Source organism: Macrobrachium rosenbergii, chromosome 31 (assembly GCF_040412425.1).
Source record: "Macrobrachium rosenbergii isolate ZJJX-2024 chromosome 31, ASM4041242v1, whole genome shotgun sequence".
In the NCBI taxonomy this organism is placed as follows: domain Eukaryota; kingdom Metazoa; phylum Arthropoda; class Malacostraca; order Decapoda; family Palaemonidae; genus Macrobrachium; species Macrobrachium rosenbergii.
In genome coordinates this window covers 26,446,130-26,463,943 of record NC_089771.1, presented here as the reverse complement: position 1 = coordinate 26,463,943, position 17,814 = coordinate 26,446,130, and the positions used below count along the sequence as shown (strand labels likewise).

The window sequence follows — 17,814 nt, the reverse complement described above, 5'->3', positions numbered from 1 at the left end:
TCTTCCTCCTCTTCCCAAAATACTCCCGTTGAGGAGAAGGCCAATCAGCACATTCAGGGTAGGGGGAATCACAAGAACACTCTTTACCCCTGCAGAAAATACACACTGAGTGTGGATCTACTGCTATAGGTAACATGAAACGATTATAAGGCCAACCATGGCTGTCACAACAACATTGGTCCTGCCTGCTCTCCATGAGACAAAGGACCAAGCACAGGCACCAAAGCACTGGAAAAAGCACAGGACACCAATACTTTCAGGCACATAACTGCACTAATAGTATAAGAATGTACTGAAAAAATATTATTCAGAAGAACACATATAATAACGCAAAGAATTAGATAGCACAAGGTAGAAATACAGAACACAAAAGACATGTCTACTCAGTATTGCAGCTGAGAGAACAATGGGTAGTGTCGTTTGGGTGAGAACAGGTATCCCTTCTCCCCATCTCCACCTGGGTGCTTCCTTTGTTTAGTCAATACATTGCTAGTCCAGTTCATGTGAAGGAAGGTACTCCATGTATGAAAGGCTATGGTTTGGATACCCAGAAAAATACAAATTACTTAAAAAATTTGACATGTAGATTTTCAAGTACCCTTCTGATCAGTTGGGTGAGCTGGAGTAAACATAGGCAAGAACAGAAGGAATACTGGCCTCTCTGACTTTTTTAGGTTTAACTGTAAAATGTGAGAGGTATTATTTTTCCAATGTTTTATGTATGTAATAATTCTGGTATGAATGCTGGAAAGATAGTTCTCATTTCTGTACAGAAAGAGACAGTTCGGTGTAAAGCAGCTTTATATGAGTGAAAAAAAAATTAAATTTACCAGATCCTCAGTCATTCCAGCTTGCTCATTCTGATGAAATGTATTTTTTTTAACAATATTTGTTGGAACCATAGTTTCTGGGATCAAGTCAGTAAGCTAGTTTTGGAGTTGACAAAATAACAACGTTTGGTGAAAAAACAAAGGATCCTTCTCCTACCAGAGCATACTCGTATATAACTCCATGCTTTCCTTTTGTGAGGCATATCTTCAAGAATTGGGATTGCCTTGCACCAAGAGTGCAAACATTCAAAGTTAAAAATTTCAGACATCAAAAATGGGATTTTGTCAAAGTTTGCACATAAAGATCTGTTTCTCTTGATGCAAACTCAGCCTTTTTTTTTTTTTTTTTAACTACACATAATTTGTATACTGTCATGGAATCTAGCAAAAGTTTTCTCTTTCTCTTCACAAGTTCCAACATTGTCCCAGTGTTCCAGGCTAATGTGGCGTGATGTTAATGATAGACAGTGTCTTCCTGAGCGCAGGATCCTGGCTCTGTTGCTGTAGGGAAAGCTTTTAACCAGATAAACACCTTGATTATTCAAGCTTATCACTAAATTTCCATGGCTATCACATACTTAGTTGTACTGGATTCAGTAACAGCCACATGTAGTTAGTTATTCTGGGTAACATCCATGATATGTAACATGACTTGAAGCAAATTGGATGTTGAGTGAGCATCACATGCAGTCCTACGGGGAACAAATCTGCTCTGGCATAGTACCTTCACTTTTCCTTAACTAGCTATACATTATAGCCAAGATGGTATACTCTATTTCATATAATCTCACATACAGTACTGTAAATTTTTTTGTTTATAAATATGTACCTTAAATGATAATGAATATATATACTGTAGTGTGCATTGGGACTGTAGCTACATGTATTAATGGTAGTTTCATTAACATTTGTGTATCATCAGTCAGCATTTTTAAAAAGATAAAGTATAAAACTAAAACATTGTACAAGATTAAGAAATATTTTAAAAGTAATATAATATATTCCTTTGTAGTAAAGATCATAAGATTGTAGATGTGTGGAAAATTTAGCAAAACTGACATTGATGAAGCATTCATTGTTTACATGCCTCACCCACTAAAATTCAATGTGTGCATGAATAGTTTGTATATTTTATGTGTATATTTCATGATACCAGATTATGAACACATTTTTCAAACAATAATGAATAGGTTTCTACTTAAGTAGACTGAATGGAAAGAGTACATTAATTTGCGGTTACAAATATCATTACATACGCAGTTCAGTATTGTAAGTCTATACTCACATAAAGTAAATATTTTAAACACGACATTTATGTTGAATACAAAATATATATGAAATGCACATTATTTTGTGCTACGTAGCCTATGTACTACCTGGTCTTGCAATTGTATCAGTGTCAGCTTTGCCAACGTTTGTGATCGTCATTGGAATTTTTTTTGAGAGTGAGAGTCCTGCACGACAACCTGTGTAATATACAGTAAAGAAACATTGTAAAATTACTGTATTATAGTATATTATGGTACACTGTAGTATAAATTATTAGTAGATTCAGTTATGCATAGATGTAGTGCAACTAGTGGTTTAGGAACATGGTCTTTCAGATTAGTGTTCCAGTAACATAATTATGTAGATGAGGCTAAAAACAGCTGTTATAGGCCCAGCAATAATTTATTAGTATATTTTACAACATTATGAAATGGCTCTACTATTGCTTCCATTGTGCTTACTGGAATTTTATTGTCCCTAGTGTTGGTAGTTGGTGGAGAGCTGTTAACTGATTGAGATTTCTTTATTAAATCTAGAGTAAATTTCCGAGATCATTAACATATGAATGGACATTATACTAAAATAATTATTGCACTAGTCTAGTTCTGCAACTGAAAAGATAACGCTAAATTTTTTGTAGTATTTGTTAACTAGTAAAGTATTTTTGTAGCAGACACAGTTTTAATCAAAGTAACCGTAATTATGTATTTCATGAAATTTTATTAGTTGTGAGGTTGAGTAAGTCAGAAGCTGGGATGAGTCTGTAATAATGCCGCTGATACTGACAGTTATTTTATTCTTTTTGCAGCGGATGTGTGAAGAACTTGAGTACAGTGAGTTATTGGATAAAGCTGCTGGTTTGGAAAATGATGGTGATCGAATGGTGTTGGTAGCAGCTTTTGCAGTGTCTGCATATGCGTCGTCAATCTATCGAGCAGCTCATAAGCCTTTTAATCCATTGTTAGGGGAAACTTTTGAATGTATAAGAGAGGACAAAGGATTCCGATTTGTTGCTGAACAGGTAGAATATTATTTGCTGTTTTTACTGTACAGTGCTTTGTTACTCCACAACGTTTATTTAAAAATTACATCCAAATCATATCCCGTAAGGGGGTAATGCCATCAGTGGGTGCACTGTAGGCATTACATGAGGTACTTTGCAATATCCCTTCGGCCCCTAGCTGCAACCTCTTTCATTCCTTTCATCTTACCTCTCCTAACAATTGTTTCATAGTGCAACTGTGAGGTTTTCATCCTGTACACCTCTAAAAGCTCTCTATTCTCAATTTCTCATAGGTCCCAGCGCTTGGCCTAAATCTTATATTCAGTTAAATTCAGTTCAGTTCCAAATCATATAGTAAAATTTAATAAATAATAGTAAAATTTAATAAATAACTGTACAAGTAGCATAGTATGATAAAAATAATAAGTCAGTAACATATAGAATGACATTTATGATCCGATGACTGAGCTCTACCAGAAATTGATTCTTAAAATAATCTGAGCTTCCACATAAATATAAACAGAGTAGTAAAATTTAACATATACAGTATTCAGTATACAGTATATTAAATACTTCATGCAAAGTTACAAATCTTTTTCATACTGGTATGTAACTTTATTTATGCCATTTGGTAAAACCTAGCTATAACAGACTTCAATATATGTACAGTAATGTAATTCACATCATGGCAACCTGACTAAGATAGTCTAGCATTGATGTGTTTTTACTGAGCCAGTGTTGGTATATGTTTCCTCTGTGCTATCTATTTTTATTTTGTGTGATTTAATCTGTAATAAAATCATTTTAAAGTTTTTTAATTTCAAACTAAACATCATGATATTTCATAATTACCATATTGTATATATTAGGCAGGGTACAACCATTTTGTCATATTTTAGTTGGTTATACCAGAGTGTTAATGCATTGAGAGTTTGTTGGGTCTAAAACTCATCTGTGGTAAAACACACCGTGTTCTAACTTCTTGCTTGTGAGCTTGGAGGTCATCTTCTCGTACCCCTTACTGTAAATTCACTTTTCATAAATAGAATCCTATACTTTATTTGAATATATATAACAGTGAAAAAATGTATGCATTAGAAGAGGATAGAAATTCCTTTATTTTTTTCAACAATAAAGTTTAAAAAAAAGGAAATCTTGTTTGCACCATGAAAAAACATGATGCAGTCCTTGCCGATGTTATGTTATATTATTACTATTTACTGTGTGCCAGTTATTTCAAATAATGAAACTCAAGTAGAAATAAGAAGAAACTTATGATTTCCTTTTTTTTTAGAGTGTTTTGATTTCTTTTTAAATAATTCGTAATTGAGAGATAGAGTTAAACCATCCCCCAAAACTCTTCAGGCACCATCTCATGTTACCCAACATCAAAATATGGGCAGTGTTTTTCATTAGAGGATGTCATCTGACTCACAGTATCAAAGGGCTTTGTATGTTGATGAAATAGATGAATAATGTAGCCGGAACATCGTCGAAAATCGTCAAAATCATAAGAAAACCTTACTTTTAATTGGGTGCATTGAAAACGATGTGCATTATTATTGAGTTTTACATTCAAATTATGATTATTCTGCCATTTTGGGGCCATATTTCTTCCGTCGGATGATGACGCGTCGTAACCCTGGAACATGCGTTAAGCCAGGAAATAATTTCTGATGAATATATTTGAAAAAATTCGAAGTCGGAATACGTCGTAAACCGGGACTGCCTGTAATGTATAGTGAAGTTTTTTTATTGTCTTAGGTGTCACTTCATGGATTTTGACTGACACATGTTTTGAAGGTGTAATAAAAATTCTATACTGTGCTGCCTAAAGTTTTTCTTGTACAGTTAACACTACTGTTCCTTTATTTTTGTATTTTAAAGGTTAGTCACCACCCACCTGTCAGTGCTTGCTATGCAAAGAGTTGTAACTTCACGTTCTGGCAAGATATCCGCATCAAGATGAAGTTCTGGGGAAGATCTTTGGAATTCCAGCCTTCTGGTAAGTTGCAGCTGTTTTCCTTTTGAGAAACATTTCCATTTTACAGCTGTTCAAGAGAAACTTTTGAGTAAGTTTTTTAAATGCAGTAGAATGCAGTTTTTTCTGTAAATTGACAATTGTATTTTGTATTTTTTCCTCTTAGGAAAAGTCCACTTAATTCTTCGAGAGCAGAATGACTCAGGAAAGGAAGACCATTATGAGTGGAACAAAGTTACAACTTGTGTCCATAACTTGTTTGGAGGAGGCCAGCGGTGGGTTGACCAATATGGTGAGATGATCATCAGGAACCCAAACAAAGGCTTGACTTGCAAACTTTCTTTTGTTAGAGTAAGTATATGTATACAGTACTGTGAGTTTTTGGGGGGGCTACATCAAAACCATTCTTGTCACTCTGATTGGTATTTAAAGATGAGGAGGATAATTTAAGCATCAAAGAGAGGGAAGCAACTTTATAGTGAAGTGAAAGTTAAAATTGAGTGCAGAAGGGCTTTCTGATCACATTCACTCAAAAGTGTTAGATAAGCTGTATCCACAAGGAAGCATTATTCCGTAAAAAAGTAGTTGTCTGGAAAAAGTAACATGTTAGAGGCTTGATATTGAGACTAGATTTAAGGTTATATAAGAAGACCTCATCTTGTATTTATAGATTTTTTCTCTTTAATGTTGCATGAGACAGCTCTAAACTTAAAACAATGACAGCTTTGTAGCAAAGGAGAAATGAAAATGGGTAAAGATAATGTAACATTTTGACAAGATAATTATAATTCAGATTCGAAGTGGGATGTACTATGTATGTCTGCATAGGCATTTGTGTGGTATGTGCTAAATAAAACTGTTTTGTGTATACTTTTAATATTTATGAGATACATTGTTTCAGGCTAGCTCTTGGTCCTCTAAAAGACATGAAGTTTTTGGTATGGTGACTGATGCTTCAGGAACTGTTCTACACAATCTCTTCGGCAAATGGACTGAAGCACTCTATTGTGGTCATGCTCCGTCAGCTCGAGTGGTCTGGCGGCCTGGTAGCATGCCTGAAGATTATCATCTTTACTACGGCTTTACTCGGTTTGCCATTGAATTGAATGAGCTTGATGAAGATCAGTCCAAGTATTTGCCACCTACAGATACAAGATTTAGACCTGACCAAAAGTATGTTTATTCATTATGCTTGTTTATTGATTGGTGAAATTGTGTTTTAGTAATTTCAGTGTGTTCTTTCTTTACTGTTATATATAGTTCATATAGCATCAGTGTACTGTACATTTATTATGTGAAATAGATGTTATAACAGGACTGTTATAAATATCAAAACTTAAATGACCATCCACCCCTGCAGAGATCACTGAGGGTTTACAATTAGTGTCACAAAATTCTTTACCTGACAGGCAGTTCATCCTACACATAAGAGGTGTTATATTGACCTTTAGGCTTATATTATTTTTTTTTTAATGTTTACACTTGCTGTATTTAGTTTTTGACTAATTGTCACATTTTGTATTTATAACTAAGGAGGCATGTCAAAAAACATGCACAAGCTCCTGTTTTTACACATATATATATATAAATTATATATATATATATATATATATATATATAATATTTTAAATATTTTAACCATAAAAAACAGCACTACCTAGTCTTCTTTTTATGACTAGGTGATATTTGTAGCTGAATTTAAATAAACCATTATCTCTTTGATACTAATTTCTGCAAACAGTTCAAGCACTGGTTAGTATCTACCCTGAAAACAAGAGAAAAATTGCTTGATCCTTAGTAAAAATCACAGAGTATACACAAAAGAAAAAATAAAATACAATGTAGGAATGTTGTGGTGAAATCAGATGTACTATTTTATCTGGAGGAGCAGTTTTTAGTCTTTTCTAGGTAATAAGTGCCTTGGATTTTCATGTGCAGTCAAGTTCCTCTAAAAATTTGTATGTATATGGAGGATAAATAACATTTAATTAGAAAAATTTTCTGATTCATGGTTGGTTACTTTCCAGATTATTAGAAGAAGGAAACATTAATGGTGCTGAAACAATGAAGACACAGCTTGAGCAGCAGCAACGAGAGCGACGAAAGCATCGGGAAGAGACTGGTGTAGAGCATGTTCCAATGTGGTTCAGGTGGGAAATGTGTCTTGCTTTGTAGCAAAAAAAAAAAATTGTTCTAATTACAGAATCCTTCTCAGTTAAATAGTTATGTAGTTAAGAATACTTCAGTTTAACCAGACCATTGTTGAAGTTTTTAGTATGTAAGTCCGTCCAGTAAACTAGATTTTAAGTATTAAAAGTACTTAAGTTTAAAGAGACTGCCGAGTCACATCATAATGGATTTGTTTTTAAATAAGAGGTGAAAAATAGCCCAAGATAAAAGTTGAGGGGAGAGGGTGGGTTCAGGAGAGGCCAAAGGTAAGGGATGAAAGGTAATTGGCAGAAATCATTGCTGATGAGGCCTAGAGGTTTGCTGCAAGAAAGTTGTAGTACCACCTGTTGTTAGCTTTGAGCTGTACTCCCCATGGAACTAATTATCTACAACTTCATAAAACTTCATAAAAACTTGATGACTGGATAAATCAAAATTATTGAAAATTCTGACATTGTAGAGGGACGTGTAGCGGGCATTTTTTGCTTCTGGTTCACAAGAAATATTTTAAGGTGATGATTTACTGCAGTGCATTCCTAACGTGCTGATTGAGTTGTAAGGGGTGGCCATTGAGGATCTATGCTAAGTCAGTGTGCTTTATTATCATATTATCACATGACTTCTGTAAAAAAGTAGCAAAACTGCATATTGATAATTGCCATGACCCAACTGGGGGTTTAATCTGCTTCAGTATCTTAATATCAGCTTCTTCATTCCATAAATTGAACTATTTATTGATCGTAGTTGACTTGAGAAATGCCACAGTGTCCAACATTTATTCTGGTTTCATGTAATAAAAGAAAAAAGGATTTGATCAGTTGCAAAACAAAATTTTCAGGATATTTCAAAATAATAAGTGATTGTCTGATTCCAAAGAAAGTATTGTATGGAGAGGAACAGAGAGAAAAGAGAAAAGTTAGAAGACCTCCTTTGCACTATTCCAACTTTGTGTAACATGATTTAGGCCAGTTGATTATTACTGTGAACATATATTAGAATTATTTAAAAAATAGTAATATCCATGATCCTTTATCTGAAGTTGCAATAATATGATTTGAACAGAAATTTATGTAATGCAAATCATAGAAAATTTTTAAAAAGTATCCTTATTATACACAAACAAAAAAAATAGTATACATGTTGCTGTTTATTATCTAGTGAAGTAAGAGAATACACTACGTGAATACATTCACATTTTATTACAGTATTTTTTCCAACCTTTTAGTGTTTTAAATCTATAACTGAAGATCTGTTGCTTGTTTATAGTGTTCAGTAACAAATCTTAAATTAGTGTTTTTAGTCATTGCTGCATGTTCTGATAATCTATCTTGTCAGAAAGTTTTACAGGTAAAATTTTGACAAATAATATTTACCTTTCAGACGTGATATGAACAGCAAGGAAGAGAGCTGGGTTTTCACCGGTGAATATTGGATTAAGAGAAAAGATCCTGGCTTTGTCAATATGACATTTGAAAAATTATGGTAGTGGAGAGTTTGGTTTTAAGGTTTTCTTTCAGTGACATTCATCATCCATAGATCATTGAGCCTGATCGCTGTAAGCCATCCGTACAGTGTGTTTCTTTGAAAGGGAATAATCGTTCCATGGTTAGGGCGTAGAAAGTGATATGTAAATGTAAATTGTTACGTATATTTGTGTACGCATTGTACATGTTTTATTTGTTATTTTAACCGTTACGTAGCATTACCAAATAGTGTTATAGGAGGAGTCTTGACTTTATTATCGACCAAACCCTATTGGTTAGTGAGTTTTATTATCAGAAGTGGTGTTTGTCTTCGTCTTTCTGAAGTGAACTGTACTTCAGTTTGTAACGATGTAAAACAACATTTCCTGGTAACCATTTATATCAGGGTTAAACATTCCAAGTATGTTCATAACATTTTAAAGGCTGTCATGTTTATTATTGTTGAATCTACTTAAAAGGATTTATGTGCTGCTTTAAAACTTATATGCTGTTAACAAAATTGAATAGCTGAAGCTTTATAGCTATGATTACCTAACATTTGGTCATTGAATTGGTGTTGTATATTGAGGTATTGTACAGTATTTATTGTGTGACTGAATGAAAGTATCGAATGTATAGCCCCACGGCTTATGCTAGAGAAAGTGTTTTTTAAGAGCATATGAACTGGACAAATCTTATTATTAGCTTGTAGCATAAGAACTTAAATATGTTTATAAACTATTATTGTTATTGTTGTTTTCTTTTAAAGTTTTCTTACGAAGTTCTTGTACATTCGAAGATCTGAAAGTTTCTTTTACATAGGTATTCTATATCGATTCATTTTGATGTTAGTTCGCAGCCTTTTGCAGTGATAATGAGTCTTTCTATTATCTGCCTTATGGAAAAAGTAACTTCATTCTTACGTTTCATTCTTGATAAACTGTGTCACTAATGAGAAGTAAGGTTGAAGTTATACTGTATTTGGGTACTGGTGACTTCTTCTTAGCATATTGTAAGTAATGACATTTTACGCATAAGGGGCAAATTACTGGTGATTTCATCATTCAGGACATTATTCGGTAATCTCAAACAGTATTTCTTTTGTAGATTATTGTCATCATGATATTGAGTCATGTGAAAACATTCTATTAATATTGGCTAGATGGGTAATTTCCTTATTACCAGTGGTGTGTATTCTGCAAGGACAATTTTTTATGTATACTAAGTGGAGAAACTTTTATAAATAACACATCTGGTTTGACTTTTGTGTCACAGTAGTAAGTGATTCATTCATAGAATGTGGGCCTATACTTAGCTTTTGTGAATCATGTGGTGCCCTTGTGTGAAGCAGGAAAGCCACACATATAATTTTCACTGATATGCTTTTTCCAGAGAAGCATTTAAACCTGCGAGATAGTGTATAATTGCCAGGTACTTGCAGGTTTCTTTTAATTCTGTATAGTGTAGACATATAAATCTTGGTGACACAGTACTAGTTTGAGAAAGTCAGTTGGCTTATTCCATAATGCTGCATTGTACACATTATTTTTGGGGCTTGGCCCACAAAAACACACCCTGCCTGGTAAGAAAATGGTAACGTCCCACTTTCTCCAGTATTTTTAGTGTATATATATTTTATATACAGTAAGTGTATGTTTACTGTACATGTACAGTACATGTACAGGAGGTTCTCAGTGTTCATCTTTAGACTGTTTTGTTTATCGTAAAATACGAAGAAATACTGCCCTTCTTGGCAGACAAAACCACCTATTAATAATTCAGACTCATCAAGTTTTTGTCATATTCACATGAAAATATTTATCTTGTGAAATGAATAATTGAATGAAAATGGGAAAAATACACTACTAAAATTTATCTTGAGGTAAACTAAGGAACACTAAAGTTGCATTTACTATTAAACGCAATTGAATTAAAATGCAAGTAAATGAATAATATAGAAAATTATTAAGTTACCAGATGTAGAAGTGTAAAGAATAAAAGTATAACTAATACAATATTTGCTATTGAATTACAGTCTCTCTCTCTCTCTCTCTCTCTCTCTCTCTCTCTCTCTCTCTCTCTCTCTCTCTCTCTCTCTCTCTCTCTCTCTCTCTCTCTCTCTCTCTCTCTCTCTCACAGACATATGTAATCTAGATTGATTAGTTAACACAAGTAAAATTATATACAATACGTAATGTTATTACATTTTAACCATAAGTAAGTGCAGCAAGTAGCTCGTCCATTGGATACTGTTATACGTGAGTATTTTAAGTGTTTTTCATATTTTCATGGATAAAATTTTGTATTCGTGGGAAAAATGATACATACATTGTGATCTGATAAGAGTTTTGTTCATGGTCTCTTTTGTTAATTTTCAGTCATGACAATGAAATGCCCACAACAACCTTGTTTCCTCAGATCAAAGGCGATGTTAAAGATGTAGTTTAAAGGTGCCAATTTGTCCCTGGATCTCCAAAAGTCAACTGGCTCCCTTTTGTATATTCTTCACCTCTAGCTTTGAGAAGAGTTGGGTGGAGGGAACTCAGTCTTAAAAGTAATATATATGCAGTATAGTCTGCTGTATGTATGTACATGTACATATACATATAACAGCTGTCTTTTATTCCAGTTTATCTGGCACTGTATAGTGTGGTTATCCCACTAATGCTGAACATTGGACAGTGCCCGTACACTTCTCAAAGGCACACACAAACTATGATAATTGCTAGTTTAATGTTTGCGACTTTTGATTGCTTGCTGAAGTTGAGAGAAAAATGTAATTAGAATGTAATATGTATCCTGCTATACCTACAGTATTTAGTTAAGAGTGCTTTATAAACCTGTTGGTGGATATACAGTGCTTTCTTCACATTCAGCCACATCTCGGTAAAGTGCTATAGTAGCAATTGCAGTAAAGTAGCTGTTGCCTACTTGCAGCCAATTTTCATGATTGAGTTTTTGTGTCTCAGAATATTTTTTATTGAGTACACTGTATATAATTTGTGCAATACACTCATGACAATTAGTTGTCCATTGCTTTAAAAAAAAATTACCTTTCTTGTCAGTCATCATCATGGCATGTGATGACTTATGCACTGAAAGGAATCTTCAAGTCTTTATTCATAATTCTTTGCATTAATCTCCCTTCTCTGCCTTGGACACTCACATTAAGATATTAGACATACTAGAATTTAAAGCTTTCCTGTACACCATCAGATCACAGTACTGTAATGTATAACTGGGTGTTTGTAGATCCAAAAGAATTCTTTCATGTATTTCACCTTTTGTTTACACTGTCACATAACACATGTAGCATTTAAGATGCCATTTTGTGAGCAAGAATGCTCTTGTTTACCTCTCTGTACTCCCTTTTCTTTTGGGTCCCATTGTTACCCATTACCACTTGCACCGTATTATTGAGGTTTTGTGCAAATTTTAACAATGGCTGGTACAAAGCAGGGACATTACCTTTCATTTTTATGCTCGTAACGGTTCGGCATTCCTTTTTTTTTTTTTTTTTTTTTTTTTTTTAATATTTTAAGTTTCTCTCTCTCTTATTCAGAATTACAGACTTAAGTAATATTTTATTCTCTTTTCATACACTAACTTGTAAGGAAACATAAAGTAGTCTTGAAAACTTTTGAGCAAACTAAATTTAATTATAAATTTATTCACTTATAGTTTGCATTTCATTTTCACAATGTTTCATTCCTCCATTCAAAGTAGGATGGTCTTTCATCCTTCTGTCAATTGGTTTCTATGCATCAGGTATTCAGTATTACAACAAGGATTGTACCTGATGTTTTGTCATGTTTTAATTTTTAACTCAATATACTCTTTTATCAGTTCCTTTTTATATACAGCATTTTGAATATGATAAATACAGGTAGTATTATGTAAATACACAATATATATCAGAAAGAATGTGATATAGTGTGTAGATTCAGTTTTGAAATCCTTATGTGGCACATTTTATGTTTTTTTTTTAACATATTGCTCCCAAACTTGCCTCATTTTTTTCTATATTGGTGTAAAATTAGAGCAACTCCTCTTCTTAAACTTATGACACAGCAAAGAAAATAGGCACCAGTTTCGATTTGATAATCACACAGGTCATTGCGAGGAACTTTCGGGTAAGTTCCCAAAGATGAGGTAAGTCAGGTAAGAGTAAGAGCCTTTGGTTAAAACTCTTTTAATTTCACTCACTGTTCATTCACTAATTCACTGCTTTCAAAGACACAGTATTCCAGAATTTCTCACCCCTACATCTCACTTGTTGGTTGTCCTGTTTCTATAGTTTTTAATGAAACTAAAACCAAATACAAATGCCTTGCTGTACATTGGGTTTAAAAACTCCTTGAGCAAATTCTTTTCAGTTTCAAAGAACCTTGGTTCTTGAGATATAGTTTCTAAGACCAGACCTTTGCAAACAATCTGGGACTTTCAGCAACTCATCCTCCCACCTAAATAGCAATTCAGGTATTTTTATGATTGATGAGGTTGTTTTGAAGGAAGTTTTTATAATAACTAGTTTGTCATACAAATTCATCAATTGTATACAAGTCCCCTCCTCTCAACCTGGTTAGACTTGTAGCCACACAAAATATAAGGTGGTTTGTAGGTACATACCTAAGGGTTCAGTGCTCTATTGGTGCTCTAATTTGAGAGACTTTCTTCCTTCGTGCAGAAAACTTGGGAGTCTAGGGATTCATGCAGATCACGTTGGAAACATTTACAAGGCTGATGAATTTTTATGAAAAACTAGTTTTGTGTTATAAAAACTTGGATAAAATTTTGGAGTTTGTTTTTCCATATATTTTAAACACTCGTCCACTCTTGTAGCATTTTTTTGTATATTTCCATTTGAAACATTTCTAACTACCAATCTTCCAAATCGCTATTTTTTAATTTTCCGATATGTAGTTGATTAACCATTTTGCCTCCAGTTGCCAGGACCTTATCCCTAACAGCTGTACTTCCATCCATACTGCATTACTCGTGAAACATCCATAGTGCTCATTGTGTTCAAGTTCTATGTTAAGATATTTCCAGAGGGTTTATTCCAGAGTGCTTATTCCAGATTCTTTTGATCCATCAGCTAGTTTTGTAGTTAATTATCAGAACATCCACACAAAAAAATTGCTGTCTACCCTTAGATAGTGACCAAAGTTGAAGCCAGACTTGATTCATATTTGACAGCAAAATTTTTAGATGCTGGAAGTGAAAGCAGGCAGAGAGTTAATACACTTAAGAATTGGGAAAGACTGGTGACTTCAAAAATACATTGTCGTCCTGAAAGTTATTCTCATTTTGCAAGTGTAAAACTTGTAGGTTTTGAAAAACCTAAAATTTTAACAATTTAGTTCAGGTTACAAGCCTAGCTAAATGCTTAGCCATTACAGTACTGCAAGGGAACATGAAATACATAAACGTAAAGAAGTGCTTTGCAGATTACTAAAATTATGAAAGATGTTAGTATGGTCAAGCTGGACACAGACACCTTTGAAGGATGCTTGAACCCAGAAAGAAATTTAAAAGATTTCCAAGCTAACCACTAGATTGTAGTTATAAAATACTAATACCCTGTAAGGAACATGGAAAATTTTAAAGTTAAGCCAAGAGGAATACTTGTAGGGTACTTGAGCTGTAAAGGGAAAACAAAAAGTTATCAAGCTAAATGTAGCCACACTTGCAGAATCTGGATGCCATGAGGGAACATAAAATTTATCGTACGAACTACTTAGTGTGGTGTTTTCTTGTCATCTTTACATGCATTTATTTTCATTTTCTCCGTGCATTACTCTCTTTTTATTTCATTATTCCTTTCCTTCTTGTTTTAACATGCATTAAACATATGAGAATACAGATTAAATGGAGAAGTAAATAACCTTTTGAAGATGAAGCACATTTGCACTGTGCACCATTTTTGTTTTGGGTTACATTTTCCAAAGAGCAGCCATGTTACATAGGTTCTTTAATATTGTTTGATAGTTCAGTGACCAATATTAACATGCATTTCTGAATAGATATTTCAACCATCCTTGTGGCAAGTGTCAGTCTTGAAACCCTTGCTAGAAGTAGAGGTACATTTACATATATAATTTTCCTGATCAATAACTATGATAGATATTTTTATTATTGTACTGTACTACTGTATTACCCTTTTATCTGTGATGATATCTGTTGTTTTGTATGTAGCACTTTTTCATTAACTGTATGTACTTAATGTCATGTGGGTTAAGTTTCAGGTAGGACTTGTAATAGGTAAATAGCCTGTACGTATTTTGGTTTTCAAGTTAGGCACTTGTGTGATAACGAGTCATGTAAAAGCAGCTGTGTTGTGCCTTTGTTACTATCCTTTTAGTAGTAAATAGAAATTATATTTTACTGCATTTGTACATTTATACACAGTTACTTTTCCATGTTTCTTTTACAGTACCTATACTAATACAGCTCTGTATTTCTGGAGACTGTGGTCACTGCTTAAACTTTTAAGTTGAATCATTTTAAATATAACATTGTAAATAGAAATATAGAAAAGGGCAAAGACAATACATTAACTTGTAGTGATGTCCATTGTATTTGTAAATTGCAGTAAGAGAGCAAGCTGCAGTAATAATAATGAATGATTTTTAAAAATTTTTGGTATCATTTATGGCATTTACGCAGTTGGCTAATGTTTGTTTGCAATGCTCTCTATAGAACCTTGAGGATGCCATACAGTGTATTTGCATTAGCAAAGCTCATTAAATAATAATGTTTTGAAGAAATAGTTACGTGAAAGATTCACAATGTACCATATGTGGTTGTAGGGAATTCATTTAGTATACTGTATCTGCTTAGCACACTGATGTGAATCGCCATCAGAACTTGAAGGAATACTATAGTGCTTGATTCATATGTAACTTCCCTTAGGAATAATTGCTGTGGAAGAACAATTTTAACCATGTGCTGAGGCTGCGTAATCTAAAGATTGTAATCGTAAGTTAGTAGCCATAACATTCATAGAGGAACTAATGATGCTCATATCATCGTCAGTACTGAAGATGATCTTGATAAATAGCTACCTATGAAACTCTAGTAAAAAAGTCTGTTAGAATGATGTCAGTAGAACTACTGTATTTCAGATCGTTCGGTTAACTTTAATTTTGAAGGCCAGAGACGAATAATCTTGTTCTTGGCTGAAGGAAGTAGAAGAGCAGCAGCCTTAGTTTTCTAAAAATTAGGACGTTGTTCTCTTTTCATGAAAAGTGGGCTTGTCAGAAAGAAAAGTCATGACGTTAAAAAAAAACTGACTTTCTAAATGAGGACTGTAGGTCTTAAAAGATTGGTGATTTAGTCTAAATGGTAGAGGATTGCAACACAAATTTTAAGTTTTTTCAAAAGTAAATTTTTGTTTTTAAGTAAAGTTATTTTTATAAGTAAAAACCTCATTTTGATGTTCTTTCTATTCCTTAACGATTAATACATCCACTGTATAATAACCTATTGAAGTTTTAGGAAAGAACTGAAAAGCTTGTGTTTTCAATAAATCTTGTTAATTTGGATAGTTTTTATTTATTCTTTGTCAGTAATACCAATTTATCACATGTTCCCTTCCATAAGAGCTGTTATTTTAAACTCCTCCTAGTGAGTCTAGGTTAGGGTGGGCTATGCATTAGGTTTCATGGCCTGGGTTATCCTAGCTAGGTGACAGAGTTGACGAAGTATCTTAATACATTACCTTGACATGGAACTACAATAAAATGTTGTGCTAAACAATGAAAATAAACATAAAGAAATAATTTACCAATATTTCAAATAATTTTCTTTAAACTGGAGAATTTTGGGGGGGAAAAGTAAGCCATGCTATGCAGTTGTTCAGCCCTGATTGAGGCAATGAATTTGAACAATTATTTCATGCATTGGAGTAGCACTAAATTTATGTCTATTTTGGAGTAGCACTAAATTTGTCTGTTTTATTTACATCTTGAAATCTATTACCATAAGCCAAAATCCTTCATAGACAATCCACATTTAATGCAATGTAAACATTCCTGCTGATAAAACAAAAACCATGTATAGGTTCAAATACCAGAACATAAACGCATGGTTTCAATCAGAATGTTTTAAACACCACTTCTATAAATCTACTTTAAGAAATAATTGCCCTGGTTGGCTAATATTCAGCTAACAATTCCAATTTGGTTTGTTGCTTAAATATTTTTACTATATGCATAAAATTTTGTTAACTGGTTTTAAGCTATAGATACTAATAAACATCACTTCAGTACTCCAACTTGTGAAGATGTGATTAGCTAATGACCTCTCCAACTGCCTGTTGACTGTATATTGGAATGAATTCTGTGCTTTAGGGTATTTTTCCTGCACACATCGGCCCCAATTTTAGGCAGATGAACTAGTTTCTTTCAAGTTATTTGCGTACAATACATCAACGACTCTAAAGGTGTGGTCAATCATCGGATCAAGTACCTTGAAAACTAAGGAATCCTGGGTCTATATAACTAAAAATAAGTAAAATCCAACTCTGGCAGTTAAAGTGCCAGAAGTGATACCTTCGAGCATGTACTCGCACAGCAAATGGCATTGCGATACAGAAGAAAAATATAAATTAAACAGTTCGATTTCAGTACAAACTTTAGATAATCAAAGGGTATTGAGTTCAAGACATTCAGTGTTACTTCAGAAGTTCAGATGTACTCACTGTAGTTACCGTTGCCTCTGGGAGGTAACGTTTCCAAGATTGAGGGCACAATATTATAGATTAAGACTGGATGTATTGATCTCGAAATAAAAGTGGGAAATATGCACGCGTTACAAACAACCCAAGTGAAGTTTGCGATACTGTTACGAGTACTATTTTGCTCGTCGTATGACAACGGCAGTACAGTATCATGTTTAGACCTACCTGTACAATTTTACTGCTTATTCAACTACAGCTTGGTGACTGGATTTTACTTTACTTGATACGATATATGTATAAAAGCTTAGGGTAAATGCCCCACTTTGCTTTTACAGTATAATGGAAAGCTAACACAGCCTAGCTTAAGAGTATACAGTAGTACTTGGAACAATGTGATCTGGGATTTCTATGGTTTG

The 17,814-nt window shown here is 33.6% G+C and overlaps 1 protein-coding gene across 6 annotated transcripts in view; it reads left to right on the top strand.

Moving 5' to 3' along the window:
• The window catches only part of LOC136855447 (oxysterol-binding protein-related protein 3-like), a 41,699-nt gene extending 25,439 nt beyond the window's left edge, over window positions 1-16,260 (top strand). For all 6 annotated transcript variants that reach the window (XM_067132491.1, XM_067132496.1, XM_067132495.1 and 3 more), the window contains 6 exons: window positions 2,908-3,120; window positions 4,990-5,107; window positions 5,250-5,434; window positions 5,985-6,256; window positions 7,111-7,233; window positions 8,633-16,260. In XM_067132491.1, coding sequence (XP_066988592.1) covers window positions 2,908-3,120; window positions 4,990-5,107; window positions 5,250-5,434; window positions 5,985-6,256; window positions 7,111-7,233; window positions 8,633-8,738 — 1,017 coding nt within the window. In that variant the 3' untranslated portion in view covers window positions 8,739-16,260. The remainder of the gene's footprint in view (window positions 1-2,907; window positions 3,121-4,989; window positions 5,108-5,249; window positions 5,435-5,984; window positions 6,257-7,110; window positions 7,234-8,632) is intronic.
• Window positions 16,261-17,814: the final 1,554 nt, after the last annotated feature.